This window comes from Xiphophorus couchianus, chromosome 16, assembly GCF_001444195.1.
Source record: "Xiphophorus couchianus chromosome 16, X_couchianus-1.0, whole genome shotgun sequence".
NCBI lineage: Eukaryota > Metazoa > Chordata > Actinopteri > Cyprinodontiformes > Poeciliidae > Xiphophorus > Xiphophorus couchianus.
Window position 1 is genome coordinate 2,862,005 of NC_040243.1, and position 26,424 is coordinate 2,888,428.

Sequence of the window (26,424 nt, forward strand, 5' to 3'; positions counted from 1 at the left end):
TTCCTGGTTTAACAATGACTTTTATTTCTAATAAAACTCAGTAAAATTCCCTTTTATTTACAGAAACTGTATATTCTGTGTTTACCTGGTTCTGTGTCTCTAATACATTTAAACAGTATAAAACAAAGAGCGAATGTGCAGCAGATCCATAACAAAGCTCATTACAGCAGAACTGTTCCTGGAAGACTCCACCCTATAGACAATTTAAAGTAGTTTGTTCTCTGAACCTTTGGGAGTCCCTCAGGGAAGCATCTAGGAACCACTGAACATTTAGAACACCTTCCTCAGATTTATCAACCTTTCATGAAGCTTCTGTCTCTTTTTAAGAGCTACATGTTTTCACTCCCAAATCCAGGATAAGTTGAAACGCTGGAAATGATCAAATGATTCCTTTGAAACAAAAGAATAATGACAATTCTTTATGAAAAAAAACATTTTAAAAATTAAATCTGAACTGATTTGGTGTTTAACACGGTGAATCCGGATAAACAGAAACCTGATGCTGACGTCAGGGAATGATTCAAACTGACTGATCCAATTGGAATTTTAAAATTCCAGATATAGATTCTCAGATTTCCCACTTGATCTTCATGCTATTATTGGCCTCTACGTACATTAAACTCACATTAAAGTGTAGAACTTCCTCCTGACGAAGCAGATCTTCAGTATGAACTTCATGCTGTAAAAAACAGCCATCTGCTACTGGTGCATTTCTGAAGAGGTTCTTTGTTAACTTGGGTCAATGCAACATGGAGGTTCTGGAAGGATCCCAGTAACATTAGAGCAGGTTCCAATGCGATTCAAGTTCTACATTCCAGCTTCTACTGTTTGGACTTTGGTTCTACAATTGGATTTTAGGCAGTTCGACAGATATTCCTCAGAAGGTTCTAGAGGTTTTTCTCAGGTCTGCAGTTTCCAGGAGGTTTCCAAGCTAGAGTCCCAAGTAGAACTCAGTCTGTGATGTCTCTTTAGCGGTTCAGGTGACTCGAGGTCCAGTTGGTTTGGTTCTTCAAAAGAAACCTCTTTCAGAAGTATCAGAACCAGAGTTTTTGATGGTTTTAGTTCTGTTGGTTTTAGGTTCCCCCTAATAGAGAATATATGCTTGTGGTCCTACAGGTTTTGAGACATTGTTGTTCAGTTCAGCATATGTTGCTCAGAAGGTTCTGGAAGGTGACAGTGGACCTCCTTCTATGTCTCAGCGAAGATCTCATTGTATTGGTTGAGCATGAGCTCGACGATCTGGCTCTGGAAGACCATGTGGACCGTCATGTTGGCGGACTCGATCTGCGGCCGGAGCAGCGTGGGCCCAAACACGATGGCGACGCTCTGAACCGACATCCTGTTGGAGTCTTTGTGGTTGATAACCCTGAAACACGCAGAGATGGAGATAAGAACCGGAGCAGTTCTGGTTCTGGTTCTGCTTCAGAGCGGTTGGGCTCACCTGCGCAGGTGTTTGAAAAGAAGCTTCATGGTGTCGTAGTTCGGCAGCGGCAGAGAGCGGACCAGGTCCTTCGTGTAAGAAACCCTCTGGCTGTAGTCAGAAAGTTCTGCACAGACAAAAGATGAACCTTGAGGTCCGTTTGGACTCATCCGACACAATCAAACACTGGTTGTTCCTCAAACACTAACAGCTTTTAAGGTAAAACTACAAACTAATTCTTAAAGTTGGGTCTTTTTCAGTTTTCATTGTGGAAACATGAAGAGTTCAGTTACTGAAAAGGATAAGAAAAAATTCTACCAAATCAGGTTTAGAATGTGTGTGTGGTAAAACATAAAGCTCAATGAGTTTTTCCTCATATTTATCAGTTAATTATGAGATCATTAAGGAATCCAAACATCCGTAGATGAGAAGGCTGGTTGGGATTGTGGTCTGGTGTGTGTGTGTGTGTGGGGTGTGTGTGTGTGAACTAACGGATGGTGGCGATGAACTTGTCAAAGCAGCAGAAGGGAAACAACGGTTCTGGAAGCTCCCTTAAGAAGAGCTTCAGTGCTCCAGTGATCACGTGGATTTCCTCCCACTGTCCGTCCTCCAGGTCCAAATGTTCCTCTGCAGGGACACAGAACCACAGAGTTAGATGGACAACCTCCAACCAACTGTGTTCTCAAGCTTCTCCTGGACTTTAACTCCTGGTACTGTTGATGCATCATCAAGTTCTCCTGCAGATCAATCTCCATATTTGTTCTGGTCTAGACCCTAGTTTAAACTGGGTTTATTGTTTCTGTTCCAGCCTGATGGATCCGTCAGACAGAAGCAGCAGGATTCTAGTTACCGTGATCGGCTTTATGTCGGAGTCTCTGGATCACAGCCAGGTTCCCGCTCACTCTGTAGATCCCATCAACATCCAGACCTGAAGGAACGGGAATGTTGAGGGGACAGAGAAAGAGTCAAGGTCAAAGATCAGAACAAAAACACATTCTGCTTAAGCAAAATCCTCCTGATTGAATCGCTGATATCCAATCCTGGTACAACAGGAAGTAAAACAGTTTCCTGATGTTTAAATGTCTGAAAATAGAAATATTCACCAATCAGGGGGCACTTGTCTCCACCTAGACCAACTTATGGCAACTGGATCCAGTTCTGATGCTGTTTTTCAGTTTGAAAACAGAACAAACTTCAGCTTTCTGACGGATTTTCTGAGTTAGGATGTTTGAAGGGTCTCAGCTTGGAGTTCTCTGGCTCCATCTGGTGGTTTTTTGTTGTAACTTCAGGTAAATTTTATTTCATGTCATTATCATATTACTATTATTACCATTATTATTATTTTAAATTTTAGGTAATTATATTATTATTATCTATTTATTTAAAATATTTATTAAATATCTTCTGTTAAGCTTTCACCCAGATGATGTGACAAGCTACTGAATTTAATGTATTTCAGTTGGTAGGAAAATAATTTGATGAACTATTGAGAAAAACAATCATGATCAGGTAGGGAAAGTAACAGAACTTAGTTTTCACCAGGAACAAATTTTAAACTCTAAAAATTGGCTGTAACTATCCAATCCAAGAGGGAATATTTTTAGTTTGGAAAGTTAAGAATTGATCACCTCTCCTCTCCACTGTTTTGATGCATTTCTCCACAAACTTGGGAATGGTGGAGTTTTCCCTGTGACAGAGAACGTCCAGGTGGCAGCCAAACACGTTGTCTGCAGGAGAAAATCACTCATTCAGAACGCGAAATAAGCATTTCATAAATCAAATGCATTAACATAAATGTTTATTGTATTTTAACACTAAAACAAAGAGCGACAGGACCAGGAAAAATCTAGAAGCTTCCTGATGTTTCCATCAGAAGTCCAGAAAGCAAATCAATATATCTGGAAGAATAATAAGTTCCCTGATGTTCCTGTAAGCTGTTCCGTACCTTGGATGTATCCCTTCTCTTTGACGCTCTGCAGCGTCGGTCTCCTCTGCAGGAAGCGTCTCAGTTTGCTCCGGATCCGGTTCTGCTCTGAGTCTGCTCCTGAATTGCTCCTGGTGGCTGAAAAAACCATAGCAGAAAAAAACATGAGACTCAACTTTGGGAGAAACTACCAGCCAAGAAAGAAGCTTTTATTTTGAAGGAACCACCATATCTGAATTATATCCAGCAGCTGGATTTATTTTAACATGATGGATAGTTTCAGGAAGACTCACATCCCCTCATCTTGTCCTCTCTGTCTGAGTTATCCTCGTCTTCGCTTAGATGCTCCGGTTCCTGAAAGAAGTTGCAAAGCAAAAAGTTAAATTAATGCAAGAACCACAGGAGTGGAGTTACTTAGTCCTGCAGCTCTAATCTAGTGACGGTGCAATGGATTGGAACATTATCAGGAAGATACATCAGTGTATCATCAGCTTAACGATAAAACTGACCACTCATGATACTTTCAGTACACACAAATATATGAGAGCCTTTAATTTCTTCTTGTTACCCCCCCGTAATGACCTGTATAAAACTCGATGTACAATATACAATTAATTCCAAATCTGATCCCAAAACGAGTCGGAAAAATGGCTTAAAATGGGCCAAGAATCACACAGTGAGAACAAACAGCTGCATTCCTGTATGAGGAAGCCAAAGAAAAGTACAGAGAAAGAGAAAAGGACGGGTCCAAGTGTGGACACCACAGGCAAGGAAAGCTAGTCCTGTAAAACCCCTGGTTGGATAAAGAAGAGGTGAGGCGCTTAAAACCACACAGAGATCCCAGCCTGTTCTTCTAAATGGTCCAACGAGGCATCATGAACGGTACCAGAAGCTGCTGGCAGATCCAATAAAACTAGAACTGACTGTAAGGTGGAGCTGGTCTGCCTACAGGATGAGTGCGTTTGGCTGTGGGGTGTGTTGCTGTACCAGCTGATGAGGCGTCAGCTGCTGGATGGCTTGCTGGATGACTTTGTACCAGTCCGAGATGATGCTCTCCGTGTCGTACTGGATCAGATACTCGCAGCCCTGACGTGTCTTCAGCTGCACAAACAAACGCAGGATACAGTTACCTCCAGCCCACTGATCTGTAACCGTGGCAACAGAGATGCTGCTGTGGCCTCACCTCCAGAACAAACTTTTTGGAGGACTTGTCTTTGGCAGCCCATTGGAGTGACGCTCCTTTCAGGTCCACAGTGTACTCTGGAACAATCTGCGATGATTTGTTCTGAGAGAAAAGCAGAAATCCACCTGATCATCACTAAACCTATCATCTCGTATTCAGTCCTCTGGATATGTCATCAGCCTGACGGAATATCTGCATCTGGTTGGCACTAAAACTGTGATAGAAGAAACTCGTCTTACAAATCATTTTATCTGACCTGGATCAGTTCTCCAGGTTCCTGAAAGTCCCTGTAGAGTTCTTCTTCTGACTTTGGCTACAGCCCAGTTCCAGTTTAAGACGCTTAGTTTAGACCAATGGAACATTCAGGTAAATAATACTTCCCAAATCTTAGTCTAATAAAGTCTAAGCTTGACGTCTAACTTTCATATAATCAAAGGATGACGCAAATCTCAGATGCTAAGTCCAATCTTTACATGGTTCTGTTTGTTAAAGACAAGACAAGATAAGATTTTAGCTTTGTTTATTTGTACTTTTCCTTGATTTTCCGAGAGCTAAAGTCACGTTTGATTGTTCGTTATGCCCCATTTCCACCGACTGGTAGATCACCGCCAGTTGGACGCTCACTGAGTCGGTGGGGTTATAAACCCAAACACCTAACACTGAGTCATTCTAGTACGACAACAAATGTGATTCAAGCAGTGACGTTTTTCTGTCCCCTAATCATTGGATTGGGTTGTATGACGCCAGTAGATCCATCCTAACCGTACCATACCATTGTCTCACGGTGCTACAACTGAACGGTGTCTTTGGCTTTGGTGGTACAAGTTGGTTGAATGGGACAATTTTACAATGGAAACAGACAAAATGGCACACAAAATGCCGATCCGATTGACCCATGCTGCTCAATTTAAATGAGGCATTGCTGGACTGAAAATGGCCTAATAAAGTCATAATAAAGGTTGGATGGATCAGGACTGTCAGGATGGTTCTTACAGTGTTTCCAGCTGGGGCAAATTTGGGATCTTTGTGAAAAGTAAGAATCCCACCATGGAGGACTGTCCAGGACTGAGTCCAGTTCTTCCTGTTCAACAGAAACATCAAATATGGAAAACAATCATCTCTGAGTTCAAACAAATTCCCATACACAGGTCAGTCAAACTGAGGCAAAATCAGAACTGAAGTCTCTGGTTCTCACCTCATCTTTCTGCCATGATCAACCAATTTGGTCTTATTAACAATTCCTGCCTTTTCCAGCAGATGGCACTGAAGAGACAGAGAGAAAGAAGTGAGTTCTCATGTTTCTGCAGGGCAGCTTTGAAATGTGACTCCTTGGTAAACATGGGAGTGGAGAGTGAGAGTCTACCTGAGTCTACCTGAGTCTACCTGAGGGCTTTTATCCACCTCAGCCCCTTCATTCAGCAGTCTGCTCCCTTCTGGTATCATTTTCCCACTGATTCAGGAACTTTGAACAATTTCAAAGCAAAGAATTTGATCCAAATCTACTTTATAAACGCTTCTTCTACTGTAGACTCCTTAAGATTTATCAGAGCCTCACCTTTAGAAACGTGTAATGTAGCTCAACAGTGAGCCAAAACCAGTCTAGGTTGGTGCTAGAGATGAATGATGTAGGTTTTATTGCCGCCTGAGGCAATTCGATTGAAAAAGGCCTTCAGGATTTAAATGTTGTGCTTTAGGCAAAACAAAAGTAGAATAAGGAAAACAGCCAAATTACAGAGAGGTTTCAGTGAATCAGAAGCTCAGCCTTTAGGGAACATCTCTGTAGGAGTTTCAAAGTGTCAAACTTCAGGTCTTCACAGCTGCTGGAGGAAAAGCAGCTTTGAAGGGGACAAAACCTCTGGTTGATTTAAAATTTACACCAAGGTTATGAAGCAAAAGTGGTATGGAAGCAGGAAGAACGACTTGAGTCATTCACGTTTTAACATCACTAGAGCAGTGAAAGAACTGATGAGTTAAAATGATCAAATAAACATCTTTATTGTTATTTTTAATTTTAAAGAAGTGAATAAAACAACAAAGATAATTTTTCTTTTTTCCTTTCACTTCTCTCCCATCTAATTAAGCTTCATGTTCTCCAATATTTTGGACGCTGGCGAATGTCATGGACATGTTGGGTCTTGCTGGACATATTGGATGTTGAGGGACATGTGGAAGGTTGCTGAATAATACTTAAAATGATGGATGTTGAGGAACAGAGTCAAACATGTTGATTGACATGTTGAAGGGACATGTGGAACAGGTTGGATATTTCTACATATGTTGGATGCTGAGGAACCAGCATCCAACGCTTTGACTGACATGCTGGATATTGAGAAACATGTTTAAGGATGCCGAAGGACATGTTGGATGCCGAAGGACATGTTGGATGCTGAAGGACATGTTGGATGCTGAAAGACATGTTGGATGCTGAAGGACATGTTGGATGCTGAAAGACATGTTGGATGCAGAAGGACATGTTGGATGCTGAAGGACATGTTGGATGCTGAAAGACATGTTGGATGCAGAAGGACATGTTGGATGCAGAAGGACATGTTGGATGCTGAAGGACATGTTGGATGTTGACAGACTTTTTGGATATTGAGATGTGTTGGATTTTGATGAACATGTACAAACATGTTGATGAAAATGTGTTGAATAACATGTTGGATGTTGGATATGTTGGATGTTGATTAAAATGTTGGATGTTGAGTGACATGTTAGAGATCTCTCAGGGTGAACCAGAGTTCTGGTGGTACATGTAGTTTTTGTTTTTCAGTTTGGACCAAACTGCTGAATGAAACAGAACCTGACTAGAGAAAACAAACAAACCCTCCAGAACCAAGAGTAGAACCAACATCAGAACAAATCCAGCAGTTGAGAACTGTTAGCTGACAGGATGAATGGTTACTGATGAGCGGTTAGTGGGATTAGTGGGAAAACACTCAGAAACTTTCTGGGCAAAAGTCTTACTGCCAGAGATGGAAATTTCCAGAAGGAATTTGAGTCAAACTTCTTTGGTTAAAAATATTTTAGATTAGAGCCGCAGTGCTGCGTTTACACAGCAGGAGGCACTGGGACGTCTAAGCTGCCCAGAAAGTTCCCTACTGGTAAAAAAAAAAAAAAAAAGAGACGCAAGAACAAAATGTTAGTACATTTAGCAACGGCGCCTTGAACTTCCACCAGCCTTTCAGAACCTACATGGTGCTGGGGTTTCCCTGTGCTGTGGATGGACAGGTTCCTCCTAGGCTTGAGCCTACTATGAAACTGGAAGGAGAAAATAATGGTATGAGTCGATGGATGAATGAACAAGTCAGGAAGTCAGTGAACACATGAGCAAGTCTGCAAATTAATGCATGCTTTAGTCAATGAGTCAATGAATGGTTGAACAAATCGTTACATGAATAAACAAGTCAAGAAAAATTTGATGAAATGGGTCAGAAGATCAATGAACATTGTCTGTGAGGGTCCAATGGGGTTAGGGAACTGAGACAGGTGAGTCTGTACCTGCGGACTGTCTGGCGAAGGCTTCCTGGTAGCGTCCGTGAGGTCAGAGGATATCCTTCTGTGTCCCGGGGAAAACATCTGGAACACAGCGGGAATGTTAGGGAAGAACGCTTCAGAACCGTTCTGGATCAACATGTTTCACTCACATCTTCACCGATACTGTGTCTCATGATCTTGACTTGTGCGGCTCCTCCCTCCGCAGGGACTCCGTTACCCATCAGCCTCTGCTGCAACACAATAGAACCACCTGATCTGAGCAGGTTCTAGGGAAGACAGGATTGATGTTCCTGTGATGTGACTGCTCACCTCCTGCTGCTTCTGCTGGCCGTCCAGCTGGGCTCTGGGAATCTGCGGGAGCTGCTGCTGCGGCGGCTGCTCAGAACAAAACTGGAGGTCAAACTAGAGAAAGGCAGGGAATACTGGGAAACTCTGAGATTCTTCCGTACCGTAAAGACAGAGTCTCCATTGTTGTTGTGTCTGTCCGAGGGATAATCTGGCTTTGGTAGAGGAGGCTTCAAACCATCAAACAAATAATCATTAAAGATGCTCTATTATGCTTCTTTGAACAGGTTAAGATATATCTGTGGTTTATACAAAACATCTTTGTTAAATTTCTTTGAACAAAAGCATTCGTAGATAATGAGATTTTATCCAGATCAGCTCAGATCGACCTGTTTTAGGAACCTCTTGTCACTTTAAATCCAAATAAGCTGCTGCTGGCCAGGCCCCCCAACTCAACGTTTACACTCTCACATAAAAATGGCTGCAAACAGATGCTCAATTACACATCTGTACATCTTTGAAAAGCAGAAGTGGAACCTTCTCCACAACCAACTAGAATGCAGCAAGTAGTTTCTTGATAGTAAGTGAATAACAAAACACTTCGTCTTTTCTAGCAGCCATTGTACAGAGCATACAAACGTCCTGGAGCTCCACTGGGGTTGCTAGGTGACAGGCAGAACTCTGCTGGGGTTGCTAGGTAACGGGCTGGGGTTGCTAGGTGAGAAGCAGTGCCTACTGATTTGTGACATTCTGAAGGTATTTGAAGTGGCTCATTTTCCCAAAAACATGAGCTTATTGCCAAACAGCAACTGTGTGGGTTTTTTCAGAGGCAGTTCAGACCCAAAATGGAAGCACAAAAATGTGAATTTTGCATAATAGATCCCCTTTAAAAGGCCAAGTCCAGACTACACCCTGTTTCAAAGATAAACCGCTCATGCCAACAGATCTTAAACTAAGGTAATCAAGGATAATCTCAGGCTCATACCGGGACGTCGTCCTGGTTTCTGCTGCCTGTGGATCCAGCAGGAGATAATGGGGTTGTTGGGTCAGGGAGAGCCCAGGACGTGGTTCCCGTTTTATGGTTGTGGTAGTAGACTTGCCCCGATGCTTCGTCCAGCAGCTCCTCCCACTCACAGGAACCCTGAGAGGAAGAAGAACCGGGTCAGACACCAGAACCGTCCGCTGTTACCGATCAGGGAGGAGCTGTGGTACCTGAGAGGAGGCCGGGGAGAGCGGACTGGACAAGTTCATGTCTCCGGCCGGCGTTTGGCCTCGGTGGTCCGACCAGGTGGTCTGTCTGGTTATAGGATGGTAAAAGAACTTCCTGCCACTCTCCTGATCAGTGTGAACCTGAGCAGACAGGGGTACATACCATCATTCTGCACTTTATATTAATATTCAGAATGTCACGAAATTATTAAAATTTATTCCTTTTGTATTAATTAGGGCTGAAATGATTAATCACATCAATCATGATTGATCGATTATTGAAATAATCATCAACTAATTTAGCAATTGATTAATTGTGGATTAGATTTTTAAAAAGGCAATTTGCTGAAGAAAAAAACAACATCCAGGGAGGTAATTTAACCAAAACTGTAAAAATATACATTTAAACATTTAGAAATTTAGCTAAATTTTTTCATTTGTGGCATTATCATTTCTAAAATTAAAAAAGAACAAGAGAACAAGTAATATAAATAAAAAAACTTTTATGTTGTGCAGTAAAAATTTCTGTAGCACAGTTGACTGACAATATTTCAATTTATTTTGTAAATGTAGGGGGGCTGGTTGACCTTTGATGACCTCAGGAAACATTTATTAATATCTCTAAAATTATAGAGGCGCACAAACTTTGTTTGGTTTGCAGAAGGTGGAGGTCCAACTTCTGGAGGTTCCTGGATAAACTAGTCTGACGGAGTGGCTGGTAAGTCTCATTACTAAAGTGTCTTTGAGCAAAGCATCACAGCTTTAGCTGTTCCTTATTAACACCTGATCCCTGCAGAGGAAACCTGATGACCTCGGGTAACATCTGATCAAACATTAATTATTTCCGTGTAACATGAGCTCAGAGCAGAGGAGGCTTACACTCAAGCTGTGTTCAAAACAGAAAACTTCAAAGTTTAATCAGATTTAACAGTTTTTTCCTTAAATCCTCTACTTGTTACCATTTTTCTGCATTTCCACCAGCAGCTTCTTTAACATGCATCATTTTTCTTTATCACACCTGGATTCGGAGGTCATCTCACCTGCCATTCGTCTTGTGGGCTGAGAGGAGAGGCGGGGCTTATCATGCTGGAGGAGGAGCTTGGCGATAAGAGGGTGTGGTCTGCTTCCGATTGGTCAGGGTCTACACTAGTTGGGGAGGAGATGGAGATCTGAGGAGTAGAAGTTTTCTTGAGGGAGCAGACGTTGGCGTAGATGGGTGAACTAGGGGTGAGCGAACTTCGGTCCTACAGAGAGGGAGAGAAAAAAGGTTACATTTTTAGTTTAAAGATACACTTCACCATATGTGTTTATGAATCCCACTAGAACGTCAACTGTATGAATTTCCCTTAAAAAATTACTCTTGGTCTTTTGCCAAAGACAAAAGAGAAATCTTACAACCAATTAAATCTGATGTTACTCCACTTTTGTTTACATTTTGTGATGAAGGAAGTTGAGCTTAATGTGTTTTTGTGGTTTCCTTCAGTGGTTATTGGTGCAGCGCCCACACAGGCGAGGGGGGGAACTGGTTTTTCAAAGGTTGTGGTTCATTTGACACAATGCAGTGTGAAAAAGTATCCCAGCAGCTGAAAATGTAACAAATGCTGCAACTTTGGTCCCCAATTAAACCAAGTCTATCGGACTATGAGGTGTGAAAACACCGTTAGTTTTAGTTTCACCAAACCAGGATCAGGTCACCTTAGTGCCATTTTATAATTGGTATCTGTATTACATTTTATGCCGTAAAGCACTTTGAACTGCCTTGATGCTGAAATGTGCTATATAAACAAACTTGACTTGACTCATTGATGAAGCTGTGGTCCCAGCGGTTCAGGGATTTTCATTGTGATCTCTCAACCAGAACCAGTTTGCATTGAACCAATCTTCTCAAACAACATCTGCCCATTTTCTGAGGGTAAAATGAACAGATTTTAATCATTGCTTGTCAACAGGAATCTTCTCATTCTGTTGAATCCCACTTTTAAGTTGTAAATATGTTGCCCTACTATTTCCTACTGACCAACCGGAGCTTTATTCACCCAGCCCAACTTAAAAAGGCCACACATTCATAAACAATACACAGACCAGTGCACAACTGCAAGGTTATGTGGAGTGAAATAAAATATAGAATCAAACCCACAACTTCAGGAATGCAAGAAAACTACTCTTCCCACTGACCCACAGCCAATCCTGAGATCTGGTTTCATCCAAAAGTTTCATTAAAAATATTCCAGTTTCCCTGGTTGTTCCCTCCTCAGACAGTTGTTTTCCTCAGACATCAGTGAAGGAACCCTGGTTTCTTCTAAATCTCTCCATGACAGACCAATCCTGACTGAACCAAAATGTCAACATAAGAATCTGCATCTCTCTCAGGTGAACCCGGTCAGTCTAGTTTTGTTTGACTCTCTTTGCCCTTCAGGTTTTGATAGAGTCCACTGTTATCTCCCAGTTCTTCCAGTAGGTCTCCCAGTATGCAACATGAAACCCCAACATAAGGTGAAGAAGGTTTGGGAGCATCAGCTGTTCCTAGAATAGTGGTGGCAGCATGTTGCTTCAGGTCTTTCTGTAGACTTTTGCTTTTGAATGGTCACTATGATGCGTAACCATGGCATTAATGTATTTATTTTACAACTGGGAACAACTAATTAGTAACTCAAAAGCTCAAATGAACTATGACCCCAAGGACCAAAGCACAGAGAGAGGAGAAGAAAATTCAACTCATCTGCTACATCCATCATAATGGGCAACTATGGTATCCCCTACTCCGACATCTTTCTAATCAGACGGCCAAACAGAGATTTAAAAAAGAGCTGCAAAAGCAAATGAGGTGGATTAGCAGTGTATTCCAACAACTGATGGTGTTACTGTGGAATCTCATTTCTGTCCCTGTATATATCATGACAGTTTTAATCTACTCTGAGTGGCTTTGCTGAAACTCTAAGTCAACTGCTCTGAACCTAACCTAATTAAATGCTTAAATTGTCCGTTTGAAATGTTTTGGTTCTAAAAAAGCTGATATTTAATCTCCATAAGCAGAAAATTGAGCAAACATATGCATTTCTGTTGTTTCTGTGTTTAACATGAGTCCATTACTGATGTTTATGGAGAAAATCAAAGTGTAAAGTGGAGTTTTTCTTAACCAGGCTGCAGAAAAATCCTGTTATGACCAGGATCTCTGTCTGTCTGCCTGGGTGGATGGAGCTGCAGACCAACAGGAAGAACTCCTCCCATACTGTATAAACACAGAAGCAAATGATTCCCTTTTTCATCAAATGGTAAGAGCTGACTGAACATCTCCATGCGGTTTTAACCCAAGAAACCCAAACAGGAAACCTCACATTTTCAGTCAAACCAATCAGAACTTCAAACCGAACAGCTTCTGAGAAGATTAGCCTCTCCATCTGTGACTCTATACTCCATTTCAATTATCTTATGCTGTTGTGTGTCATGGAATTGAAGCAAACCTACAGCAGCTCATCATTTAGTTTGTCTCAGTTTTCATTCTGTAACAGTAAATCCCTCCTAGCCTGGTTCAAAGTCCAGACTTCCTGCCGGTTCTGTTTGCAGCTGCAGATTGAGGCTCTCAGACACAAAAAGCATGGATTAAAGCTGAACCACGGAGAGCCTAACAGGAAGTCGACTCACCTGTCAGCATCTTTCTGTTTGTCCTGAGGTCTGGGATACATTATCCTCCATCAGGAAACTTCTCATCCTGTCACTGATCTGCCTGCAGTGAAGCTGGGTCATGCTGCCAGTCTCAACGGCTCTGCCAGTTGTAGCTCCGCCCCCTCTCTATTCTCCTGTGAACGTAGGCCCCGCCCCTACTGAACCACAGACAGTGTCACTTTTTTTGGCTTCAAGTCTTCAGGATTTGTCTGAACTTGACTTTCATTCATGGTCCAAAACCTCTTCCTGGAAGTTAAGAGCTGATTGTTTCCAAGGAATTTTGTATCTCGTACACAACCTCCATAGAAACATGAAAATGCTCCAAAGAACCAAAATTTCTTCAAACATCTGCGTCACGGAGACATGGAGCTTTATCAACATTTTGAGGTTAAATGAACAAAAACACAGAAAAGATGCTGTCAGAAACTGTCAGTCTTGATTGAACAAAGTCCTGAGTCCTGCAGCTGCAAAAAAAGCCCAAATCACTACCTATCCACTGCCGTGCTCTGCTGCAGAAGGTGTTTGTGCCGATCGGCTGGGTTTGGTTTTCTCCAAACATGGTTCTCTGCATTATGGTCAAAGATCTCTACTTTGGTCTTATCTGTCCAGCAGCCATTGTCCCAGAACTACATTTGTTGCAGCTTTGCAAACTGAAGTCCTGCCACCATTTTGTTTTTAGAGACAACCCTTCAAGCCTCCACCTACACTGGTTCACTGTTTCCAGATATACTTAGTCCAAAGTGTCAAAAATGGCTCTTATTGACAATTGTGTGACAAAAATTGCGTCATCAAGATCTTTTCTCAACAATAGACCCAGGTCAAACTACTTTGTTACATCTTTGTGTGAAGTGTGACAGCAATGCTGGTACTTCTGCTTCCACTATCCAATTTCTGTTCTGTGACTGCAGATGACATGAATATTTATGTTTTTTTTCTGAAACGGTGAGGAATTATTTACATCTATACAATTCTTCACTAAATAAAAGATTGTCAAATGATCCTGGATGGAAACTGCAGCGCTGTTGTTCACGGAGGAGGACAACAGCATTTCCTGCAGAAAGGTGGCGCTCTGTCTGTGACTGTTTCATAAAAGTAAAAGGAAGATCCAGGGATCCTGCGCCATGTATGAAAATAATGTGGAAATGCTAATGTCCCGTAACCATGTGACTGTGCGTCGAACTGAGGCAACAGCATTCTAAGAGAACCTTTTCAGGGTTTTTCACAGTTGTGTCAGAGACTCCCTCAGACCTGCCTGTGTTTCCCTTCCGCCCTGTGTCAGAAGCTATCTGATCATCTTGAAAACACAAACATGTGGTATCAGCGCGATCAGGTCCTCAGGGAGCTGCAGTCTGTTTACCGACTTAAGGAAGCTTCTAGCTGCCACTGAGAACCAGCTGCTGGAGATCTGAAAGTACTCGGTTTCACACAGATGATCCCATCAGTCTTCATAAAGTCACATCTTTCATCAACAAACCAAAAACCTTCTAGTAGGTTCTCCTGAACTCTGATTTATTAGATCTCCTGACCTTTTGGACCATGTGAGATTTTACAGATAACAGCGGGAACATAATGGGTTTATGTTTTGATGGAGGTTCACCTTGATTATGCTGCCCCCTGGTGTTGTTAAAAGCAAAATCTACATCTGAGTTCTTCAACAGGGTACAAAGATATAGAAAGAACCAGAAAGAGTCATGGTTATGATGAGCAGAAAAAGATCTTATCTGAAGTCACTCACCTTCATATCAATCTCCCAGTGGAACACCATCATCATCTGAATCCACAGTTCCCAGTAACTGTCCCAATCAACAACCAGTCTTACCAGAAACAGGTCAGTTTAACTGCTAGTGCAGTCAATAACTGCACCGGTCAATAGCTGGATCGGTCAATAGCTGGTCCGCTCAATAGCTGGGTCGGTCAATAGCTGAATCGGTCAATAGCTGGTCCGGTCAATAACTGAATCGATCAACAGCTGGTCCGCTCAATAGCTGAATCGGTCAATAGCTGGTCCGGTCAACAGCTGGGTCGGTCAATAGCTGAATCGGTCAATAGCTGGTCCGGTCAATAGTTGGTCCAGTCAGTAGTTGGGTTGGTCAATAGTTGGTCCAGTCAAGTTTTTCCGGTCAAAAGCTGATCCGCTCCATTGATAGCCTGTTAAAAGTGGGTTAGCCCAATACCTGGTCTATTCAATACATGATCAGGTCAATAACTGGTTCCACTCAAAAACTGGTCCAGTCAATAGCAGGTCCGTTCATTAACTGATCAAACAGAACCTAACTCTGACCTGGTTCATGCAGAGGCTGACCAGGAAGAGCTGCAGACGATCCACCAATCAGCAGTGATAGGACTTTGACCAGGAAGATTTTGGTCCTGCTGCTGGAAGGAAATTCTTGATCCCTGATACCCGGAAAGGTAATAAATGTTTGTGGAGCTTTAGGAGGAGTTTGCCCCACTACAGCTGATTTACAGCAACAACCCTGGTGGATCCTCTGGGAATCGCATAAACAACTCCAGGACAAAGATACAGGCGAAACCAGGTGACCTACTGTCTGAGTCCAAAGTTCGTCACATGAATCAATAAAGGAAGTGAGCTAATCAGTGATCAGTTGGAATCAGACCAACTGGAGGTATAAACATCAACATGGTGCAAATTTAGACCAGAAGAAATCAGAACTTTACACAAAGCTAGCCATAAACCAGAGATTTATCTGCGCCAGCTCATTAGGGACAACTCGTTAAGAGCTCGTTAAGGAGAAGCTCTTGTTATGGTCTGTCAACTCGTTAAGAAAAATACTAACTACAGATCTCTTCCTTCATATTTTCCTCTACTTGATAAGAAATATAGTAAAGATGTGCCATTGATTACAACAATATCATTTCATTTGATTAAGATATATTTTTTTCAATTTAGAAAGTTTTGCTAATACACACAATGATTTGTTTCCATATTGGGGAAAATAACTTGACTTCCCTTAGATTTTCCTTCAGAATCATTAACTCCTCAGAAGCATTTGGAAATAAAAAATAAAACTGGCAACAGAGAAAGCTTTGACTCAGTTTCCCACAATGCAACACATGACAGCTTTAAGACCAGATGAATGAAGCTGGGAGGTGAAGTTCTGCAGCTTTCAGAGTTTTACCCAGAGAACACAGTCAGTCTGGGTTCTGGTTCCGTTCCCCTTCTGACCTGCAGGTGTCGCTGCACCGTCACAGCTGCCTCACGGTTTCCTGTCTGACCTGACCTCTTCCTGTCCGCTGTGACATCATTGCTTCCACCTGACCTCATCACATCCTGTTCTGACATCAGAAGTTCTACACCGAGACCCTGAACTCGTCCAGAACCAGCTGCAGAGCTAGAATCATCCAGAATTTGCTCATCCTTACAAACATCTTGCTCTGACTGGATCAGAAAACTACATAAACACCAGCGGATAAATCACAGTCTGTTGTTGACGTGGTTCATCTTTAAATTCATGATAAACATCTAGATAAATCCACAGCAGAGTCAGAACAACATGAAGACAGTTTAGGATTAAACAGCAAAAGCTCAGCGGATTTTTCTGGGTTTTTTTTTTCTTTTCTTTGTTGCTCTGAGGAGAATAAAAAGAGGAAACAGCCTTTTCTGCTTCCAGCTTCCTGTGCCAACGCTGCAGGAAATAAGCCACAGCTGCACAGGGCTTTTATTTTGTAGAGAGACCAGCAGCCTCTGAACATCAGGCTCTGATTTTCATGCTGCAGCAGATGAAGAACATCAACTCTGATCCTGCTGATCAGGAGGTCAAAAGAATCCAACAAAGTCATGTTGACCTGAGCAGCACACACGGTTTGTTTCCTCCAGACTCCAATAGGAAATCAGGATCATTCAGGAAACACACACAGGAACTAAACCTTCAATCTGAGCACGGATGCTGCATTCAAGGACTTGTCTGGGTCAGGATGTGTTCAAGGACGACAGAAAAAAGATGTGCCACAATGTTCCCACGTGGCCAATCAAAGCTACTGATATTGCAGAAGGCTATTGGCTGACAGAGTCATTTGACATCAGCTCACAAACCAATGAGCAAGCTGCAGTGATTACTGATCACAACAAAGTGTAAAGCAGCAACTTTAACTGCATCATTAAAAACTGATGCAGATCAGAATAGAGATTTGAGAAAATCTGAGATTTGTGTTTATATGTAGACATGCAAAAAATGGAGATTTAAGATCCCGTGAATTACAGTCTACAACAAATAATGCACCAATATATTAGTAATTGATATTGTCTCATCTTTAATTAACTTTATATTCAAATGCTCGAATTAAAAGTAGTTCAAACTTTATTTCAGTCCACACAAATAAACCTCCTGTAGCCATGTTTAATTCCTAACAGGAAGTTGGGTTGTTTTGAAGGATTCTGATTGGCTGACATAGGTTTTAGCTTAGCATTACACTGCCCCCTACGGGTCTGGAGTGTTTAAATCAATGCTCAGGGTCGATGTGGATGGAAACTTTTGTGAAACCTGAATCACCAGAAACATGTCTGGAAAATTAAAACCTAAATCAGGCACGAGGTTGAATAAGTGGGCGGGTCTTACCTGTGAGGAGGGCGGAGCCCCAGCAGGAAGTGAGGACTCAGATGCTGCTGATGGCGCCTTCTGGAGGCTCAGAGCCTCCAGGTCCAGATTCAGGTCCTGGATGGACTCGTAGATGTGGTGACCTCGACACCCCTCCTCTTCCTCACTGCTCTCTGATGTTGTTGCCTCCTCAGCCACCTCCTCTTCTTCTGGCTCCTCTTTCTGTTGCTTGTTGTCATGACGACCCTCAGACGTTTTGCTGTGAGGGGGAACCACGGGCACCTCCACAGGGATGGGCTGGTTCTGGTGCTTGCTGGACATCCGTGGGTCCGCCGGACTAAAGCTGGGAACCCGCGGTTTTCCAGAATCTTGTTGGTCCTCATGGTGCCCCTTGACGTGGGGCTGCTTTTTACTGTCAGCCATGTTTGTAGTCCCAGTGGAAGATGTGGTTCCAGTCTCAGCAGAACCAGCAGAGTGGTTTGTATGGACCCTTGGCGATACATGTGCCAGGTCCGGTAAGTCTAGATGTACGCCGAAAGTGGACATGCGGTTCTCATTGCGGTGGTGCCGGTTGGAAGTGTCGGGTCTGAGGCGGATCGTCACCTCATCATTTTGCTTGGTTCTGGTTCCTCCAGGCTCCTCCAGACTCTTTGGAACCGGGACAGGAACAGGAACAGGAACTGGAGCCACCACAGGATGAGGGACCGGTTCTGGACCGCGTTTGTCAGCAAAGTCCAATAGCGACGGGAAGTTGGTGGGTAGCTCTTTGACGTACTTGGCCGGGATGTAGAAGATTTTGGAGCTGCTGTCGTTCCGGACGTGCCACCAGTGGTCGTTGGTCTTGGCCAGCAGGACGTAGCGCTCATTGGGTTTGATGGTGACCAGAACCCCGTTCTGATCTTTGTATTCGTACTCAAACTCCACCAGAACCAGACCAAGACCTGGAAAGTTAGATTGCATTTAGGCCTTTTCTCCAAACCTGCTCAGTCAGAACCTCTCAGGTCCGGTTTGCTTCTACATGACTAACACACTCACCTTTGCTCGGCACCATGGAGGTCGCTGCCATTTTTCCCTCCCTGACTTCCCCAGGCCCCGCCCCCTCAGGTAGACTCTGAAGGTGAGGGGTCAAAGGTTACCGCTGATTCTCAGCGACCCTAAAAGGAGAAAACATGAAATTAGCAACGACAGATCCAGGAATCCGGAAGCTAAATAAACTGAAAAATGCTCTAATCATGATTTTGTGAAACTGTAAATTATCAACAGAAAACATCTTATTTCCAGATATGTTGGTTCTGATCCACTTCTTCACAGATTGTGAGCCATCATCAAACCGGCTCACAATTAGCATTAGAGCATTATCATCTCTAATGCTACCTTCACACAGCAAATCTTGATACTCAATTTAAATATTTTAGCTGAAATACGTTTTTTGCATGGTTTTTCTTTCTAATAATTAAACCCAACTGAAAACAGACTTCAGTTACGACCCCAACGCGACCGGCGGAACTCCGGTCCCTACAAACCTGGGTCTCGGTTCGGTTGAAGTAAAGTCTGGTGTGGTTCCAATTCATGAGAAGGTCAAGCGGATGAGAGACCGCTCCAAAAGTAGGACGTGAACTACAGCGCAAGGCATTCTGGGTAAATACTACCGAAACAAACGCGCTAGTCTAGCGGTAGCAGGAGAAATGGCCCGTGGTCGTTAGCCAAAGACAAAAACGAAATCTTACAACTGCTAAAATCAAACGCGACTCCGTTTTTGTTTACATTTTGCGAAGAAGGAAGTTGCTCTGAGTGTCTTTTTCTGAGGTGTTTGTGTCGGTTCCTTCAGTGGTGCAGCGCCCCCACAGGCGAGGAGGGGGACAGGTTTGTTAAAGGTTTGGTACGACGCCGTATTGGACGATTGTGGACAGAATGGGGAAAAAGAGTAAATTACTGCCAAAAATAAAAACTTAGAAATTTTCTGGAAAACACGAGGAAATTTTCCAGTTTAAAAAGTCAAAATATTTCTAGAAAAAAATAGAAATGTTTTGAGATTAGTCTCAGAAATATTCTAGAAAAAATTCTTGGACATTTCTGAGTTTGAAATGTTGAATATTTGCTAAAAAAAAAAAAAAGAAACTAAGACATTTTAAAGGAAAACATGGACGTTTTAAACGTTTGAGTTTTAAGCTTGAGATTATTCTCCAATTGTTTTCTAGCAATTTTTTAACTTTTCAATGTCAGAAATTTCCTCTTTTTTTTCTAGAAAATTTCAAAAATCCAAACAATTTTTAACTGTTCGTAGCAATCAAACCAATTCTACCTGGTGTAAAAACGCCCTCAGATTTACATCTAATAAGCTGTAAGATGAGTTTACGTTTAGAATGCTATATCATGAATTCTGGCCAGTTCTATATGTTTTTATTTTCAATTTTAGTGTCTTCTCTTGGTTCCGAGACATTCTGGACCCACAGTTTATTATGGCTCACTCCTTGAGGACCTCCTGATTCAGAACTCATAAAGACTGAACCAGAACGTCTAAAACAAACAGCAGATCCCAGAACAGTACAGCTGATGATTGTTTTGCTCAGGATTCCTTGAGGAACAGCAGCTGCACACAGAACAAGTCATGAATGACTGCAACAAGCCGTCAGAACTTCATGTCAGAACCCGTCTGAACACGCTAACCTCCTCCTGACTTCAGAAACACGCAGCTCAGCAGAGACTCTCCTCCAGGTGGCAGTTCTGGTTCTCAGGCTCCTCTTTGGACCATGATTGGAGAATAAGATTAAACAATTTAGTTGACATTAGCATCTTTTATAATTTCTTTATTTCATGGTTGCTGGTTTTTTTTTAGTTTTTTTTTTACACTTTTTAGTATTTATTTGGTGTTGTACAGCAATTTGTGACTTTTATCCTACAAACTTATGCCTGACGGCTAATCTAATGCTAACAGAACGCCGAGTTAAAAACCCAGCTGCTGTTTTGTCTCCGACAGATTTTCCTGATTTCTCCACATTCCTACAGGTCTTGGACAAAGGTTGGACCTCTGAAGGAACTGGAACAGCTGCAGCAGCTGATCATGATGACAACTTTTGGCCTGGATCCTAATAGAAAGCGAGAAGCCCCATCTCCAGCACTGGAATGCTCCTCTCTGAGTTTTCCTGCCCGGCTGCCTCCGAGCCAGGCACTCTGTCTCACAGAACAATGACAGGAGGCTGATTCCACGCCAGCTTTATTTACTAAGGGAAGTCCTGCTCTTCCTGTCAGCTCTAAGCCCCGCCTACATTGCTATGTGGACACCACCCCTTGATGACATCACGTTGTGCGTTTCCTGTCTTTGTGGAGGAACAATAGTCCGACCAGAAGATTCAGACTGCAAAGAGACTGAAATCTGATTCATATGTGATCAAAGTGTGAGATCTGGTAGATTTTAATGACCTGTAATCTAAAGGGGCCCAAGACTCTGGAGGGGCCCCAAGACTATCGATGAAGTCAAAACAACACTGAAGTAGAGTCCTATTGTTAGGTTGGACCGCAGGTCACAGGATTCAGAGGCCACTGATCGATCGATTGATCCAACCAACCAACCAACCAACCATCCATCCAATCTGACCATCCTGGATCACCAGTTGAACTGAAATTGACCAGAACCTTCTGAAGAATCTGGATCCAGATCTGATCTGCTTCAGGTGTGTTTGAGACTCCATGTTGGAATGCAGCCACCTCTCACTCCGTTCTCCCACTCACTGTTTGTCTGCATGACTCAGCGCCTCCCTTCAGCCATGTAACTCACACACGCACACCCCCCTCCCCACACACACACACACACACACCCACCCACACCCACACCGCTCTGTGCAAGCAGAAAATAAACAAAGCTGTCAATCATCAGACCAAGGTCGAAGTTTGTGGCTGGAACATCAACCAATCAGAGCAAAACAAACATTCCTGCAGAGGATCGTCTCCTACAACATGGTGGGATCCACGATGACAGTGTGTCATGTGACATCACAGACCCAGCAGCCAATCAGAGCAGAGCACATCTGTAGGAAACCCAACCTTTACCCTGTGGGTGAGTGTGGGTGTGGTCATCCTCAGCACAGAAATAACCGGGTTGAGCTTATAAATCCTTCAGCTGAGTCTTCCTTCACAACACTGGAAAACAAACAGGAATGTTGAGAAAGTCCGACCACACGGAGTCGACATGACACCAAGTTACACGTTTACTATCCGACACATGATCAGCTCAGAGACAGAAAGATGAGACGACTCTGGGAGTCTCTGAGCAGAGCAGTTCAGGTGTCAGATTCACCTGTTCGGTTCAAAATCTGCTCAGAAATGTTGTATATTTCTGTTGTTGATGAAGTTCTTCTCTAGAACTTGGAAACTTCCAGCACATCTATCTTCAAGATGGTTCCTCCAGTTTTCAGGGCCTCAAGTGTCCTCCGTTTTTCATTTCCTGATTTCTTCGATCCCTCTAGGCCTTTTAAGCATAAATATCGGTCAAACCTGTTCTGGGTTATGACAAACACCTTAACAAATTACTCAAAAAAAAACCTATTGGAGATCTTCACACTTTCTTCTCAGATTTTTCCAACCTAAAACACCTTCAGACTCCTGTTAAGTTCCCTTTGAAAGACCCTATCTTTTAGAAAACTCTTTCAATGGACATAAACAGAATCAGACCTCCTAGATCTCACAGAAAAGCACTGAGACTAATGTAGAATCTCCACATACCTGCTGAAGTACTTGAAATGATTCAAAAGCTAATCCCTAAGGTCAACAAGACCTACTCATGTATCGAAAACTCCAGAAGAAGCCAAGAAGCTCAGTCAAAACTACAACTCGTTCCTGAATCGTTCAACCGTTGGGTCAGATGTCAATCATCAAGATGAACCCTGTTGAACATTGTCTGCAAAGTCTCATCTTTGTAACCTCCTTTTGATCCTTCACATCAATCAAAAGACCACCATCATCTTTGTAGACCACCCCAAGACCATGGTTCTGAAACCAGAGTAGGTAAGCTGTCAGAAGAACATTAGATGTCTCCAAAACAACCAGAACCATTTCCTCACAAACACCCAGAATGGAACCCAAGACCACTTACATCTCCAGGAGATTTGTGTTATTTTTAAAGATTCCACAAACTTTATGAAGACTTTCACCCTTACCACATTTAGAAGAGTGCTTCCTGTTGGTCAAAGTTCAAGGCTAATAAAGCAACCAGTTACCATGACAACTGTAGTTAACTAACTAATCTGCCCTTGTTACACCAGAGCAGAGATGGGTCCAACCAGAGAAGTTCTTAAGTTTCTAAGGACTCAGGGGAAGTTCTAGCATCTCTGAAGGAAAGACACTGTGACTAGAGTTAGCTCTTCAACAACTCCTCACATTACGTTTTGTTGAAAGGTTGAAGAACAGACGACAACGCCTTTTTCTTATGTACAAACGTTGCTAACTTTTACATCAGGGTTTCTTCTGAGGTTTGAATGTGGATAAAAGTTGAGGTGTGAGGTGAAGAATGATTATTTATACAAATGTTTCTGGGTTAAAAAAGGACAGTGACTGAGATGCTTGTCCACTGGTTGAAATGTTGGTTTTACGATGAACAGGTGATTGTTCTGAGGTTGGACAACTACATGTTCTCATCTACCGCTGCACGAATGAACAATAACCTTGAAAACCTTCTGGTACCTTCATAATCTGATCCAGATTACAGATTAATCTTGGGTGTCCTGCAGTCTGGAATCCATCAGGGATGTTCTCGGTCTTTGGGACTCCTAAAGTTGTTTTCCATGAATCGGTACAATCCCACCTTGAAGAAGGTGATCTGACTATGAACCAGTTGTTTCAGTTTCTATCTCCAAGGCAAATTCTCCAGACCACAAAAACTGCTCCTGTACAAGCAACACCTCGTTACCGGGTCAGAACCACGTCAGGAACTCAGGGCGGGTCCAGCAGAACAGCCAAATCTGCACCCAACATCCAATCGTTTCAACTCTCCATTAAATCGGTGTTGGTAAGACGCCTGAAGCTGAGTAGAAAAATTTATCATCTTCCAATCTGAAAGTTGTTGATTCAGTTATGACTCTCTCAGCCACTGCGCAAGGCATTTAGCCTCCATATTGCCCACTAACATGTGCATCATTGAGCAACCAGAATGGAAAAACTCAGTTTTAACTACAGCTGTCAAAACAGAACCAGTACAGTCTCTCTTTCCCTCAACAGTAAGAGGGACACTCTCACCAAGACTGTTTGGAAAACCCAGAATCTTCAGATCCAAGCCAGCAAATTCTACAAATATTCCAGATTTCACTGCAAAATACAGTTTTCCCATTTTCATGGATGTTTTTCGTGCTCTAGAAATCTGGATCTTAAGGCCCTGAGACACCAGTTCACAAGACGTCGGTTGGATTGTGTGTCTCTGCTGTGGTTGCCTACGGATATCTGAACACACCACAGGGAGGGGAGGATCAGACCAGAACCAGAACACAACTGGATCCACCAGCAGAACCTGGTTGGACCTGTTATTATATTGCAAAAGCAAAACATCTTGCCAAGTAATTTTTGTATACTTTCTAGTACAAATATCTTAGTACACTGGAAATAAGACAGAAATCACTTATAAGTAACTTTTTATCACAATATAGGAGCTTGTTTTAAGTAAATAAGTGCTTAAAATTGATTTAAAAAGTACTAGTTCGGGGGCGTGCCGTGGTGGCGTAGCGGTTAGTGCGACCTGTATTTGGAGGCCTTGAGTCCTTGAGGCCGTTGCGGGTTCGACTCCCGGACCCGACGACATTTGCCGCATGTCTTCCCCCCCTCCTTCCCCGTTTCCTGTCAGTCTACTATCATATAAGGGACACTAGAGCCCACAAAAAGACCCCCTGGAGGGGTAAAAAAAAAGTACTAGTTCTATTGGCAGATTATTTCACTTATAAGAAGAAAAATTTCCCAATGTTATAAGTGAAATAGTCAGTCAGTGGAACTAGTACTTTTTCATCAATATAATTTTTTATAACAAACAACAAGGTCCTATATTCATTGAAAAGTTACTTGTAAGCTAGTTTTGTCTTACTTCAGGGTTACTGAAATATCTACATGAGAAACTAGACAGAAACACTTGGTTTGTTTTGTGTTTTTGCAGTGTAAAGACAGTTAGAGCTCTACTGGACCAAGAAGAACCAGCTGTGGTGGAAGTTCCCTGTGACCGGATCAGATGGGCACCAGAGGACTCAGAAATATTGACCTGAACCACTCTGAAACAACTTCCACTCCTGGTTCTGAAACATTCATGAGGTCCAGTCAGTGGAAATGTGAAAAATTAATGAAGACTGACTCATTAGAGAGAAAAGTGAGACATTGAGGTCTCAAACCGAGTTCTACAGGAACTCAGCTTGAGAACCTGGAGCCACATTTCCAGCATAACTTTCTTGTTTCATGTTCTGCTGGGTTCAGTGTTTGCGGCATAGGAACAGAGAAATGTGCTTGGACCGGTTCCTCTCCAGATCCGTCGCCGTGTCCCATATGAACCCAGAGGTAAACAACACCTGACAGCAGAAAACGCATGAAACCTTCCTGATCTCTGGGTCCAGCATTGTACCGGAGAACCCGGGGATTTCTCCTGGAAGCTGAAACGAGTTCAGGCTCAGCGTTGGTCTGAAATCAGAACAGGGTGGGTTTTCTTTCAGCTGAACACACCCGGCCACAGAAACCAGCCAACAACACACACAGACAGAACCAGCCTTGAAACTCAGCAGCAGAGTCTCTGTTAACCGGGCCACAGAACAGAACTTCACGGTCAGGTTTACTCCAGAAGAACCTCATTTTACTTATTTCACGTGGGGGAAAAAACAACAACTTCTTAATAGCATTTCAGGTGCCATTTCAGCCTAGAATCATCCTATAATACATTCTTATTGAATCCAGAGGGAGAGAGATAGTTTTACCTGCATAAGAAGTTAGATCCAAACATCCTGATCCAGTTTTTCTCTGATTCTGAATCTTTCAAACAGGTTCCTGTCTCTGAGGCTCCACCTCTGGCCGACCTGCCAGCCCCAGCATGTCCTCCTCCTCTTCCTCCTCCTCCTAATCCTTGAGTTGACATCCTGTTCTTCAGAGGAATCCACACATGGAGCTGGAGTTCAGCCTGAGTTCAACAGCACCATCTTCTGGCTGGTAGTAGGTGGTGCACCTTCTTTAAAACCAGGCCCATTCAGTGTGAGTGTTTGCTCTACAAACAGGGCCTGTTGTGCCAGAATGTATTGATAAACCCAATAACACACTGTTAAAATATTAATAAATAGCTGTGTGTGCTTTCAATAAATACTTCTTAAAATGCAGTAATATAACATCTTCTCACATTGATCAATCCCTCCAGGATTTTTAGACTGTTTTGGTGATTTATTGCATACAAAATCACTGATTTTATGGTTCAAATTTAGAAATACCTGCAAGAAATGTGATATTTGCGTTTCTGTACGACAACGGAGTGTTAAGAAAAAAAAAAAATTAAAGTAAGAACATTACTGCAAGAATAAAGTCATAGTATTCAGAGAATAAAGTTGAAATATTAGGAGAATTACAGTTTTTTGAGAACTAGACCAAAAATAGTTAAGAATAAACAAATAAAATTAGGAATGTTGAGCATCTTGTTAGCAAATGACTATTTCGAAGAAACAACCACTCAGACACACCAAATTTTGAT

The 26,424-nt window shown here is 42.5% G+C and overlaps 1 protein-coding gene across 5 annotated transcripts; it reads right to left on the reverse strand.

Moving 5' to 3' along the window:
* arhgap27l (Rho GTPase activating protein 27, like) lies at nt 1-25,812 on the reverse strand. 5 transcript variants are annotated; one of them, XM_028041560.1, is made up of 22 exons: nt 25,667-25,812; nt 18,771-18,889; nt 17,757-18,676; nt 10,560-10,763; nt 9,523-9,660; nt 9,296-9,451; nt 8,475-8,540; nt 8,335-8,400; nt 8,175-8,252; nt 8,029-8,106; nt 7,723-7,788; nt 5,723-5,790; nt 5,521-5,608; nt 4,528-4,629; nt 4,332-4,445; nt 3,638-3,698; nt 3,366-3,482; nt 3,049-3,147; nt 2,271-2,348; nt 1,913-2,047; nt 1,442-1,547; nt 1-1,366 (listed from the first exon to the last, which is right to left on the reverse strand). In XM_028041560.1, exons 2-22 carry the CDS (start codon nt 18,799-18,801, stop codon nt 1,189-1,191), a joined length of 2,949 nt encoding a protein of 982 aa, XP_027897361.1. In that variant the 5' UTR covers nt 18,802-18,889; nt 25,667-25,812; the 3' UTR covers nt 1-1,188. The 5 variants fall into 5 exon arrangements, with proteins under 5 accessions (XP_027897361.1, XP_027897359.1, XP_027897360.1 ...); XM_028041558.1 differs by having other exon boundaries at nt 8,175-8,255; XM_028041559.1 differs by having other exon boundaries at nt 8,335-8,403.
* Between the last annotated feature and the right edge of the window lie 612 nt (nt 25,813-26,424).

Bases quoted from the DNA above. Each gene is read 5' to 3' on its own strand.
- arhgap27l (XM_028041557.1), bottom strand. From the start codon at position 18,801: ATGGCAGCGACCTCCATGGTGCCGAGCAAAG. The intron at 4,446-4,527 runs GTGAGGCCACAG...TTGTTTGTGCAG, and splicing joins CCAAAAAGTTTGTTCTGGAG to CTGAAGACACGTCAGGGCTG. The intron at 2,349-3,048 runs GTGATCAATTCT...CCGTTCCTTCAG, and splicing joins CAAAACAGTGGAGAGGAGAG to GTCTGGATGTTGATGGGATC.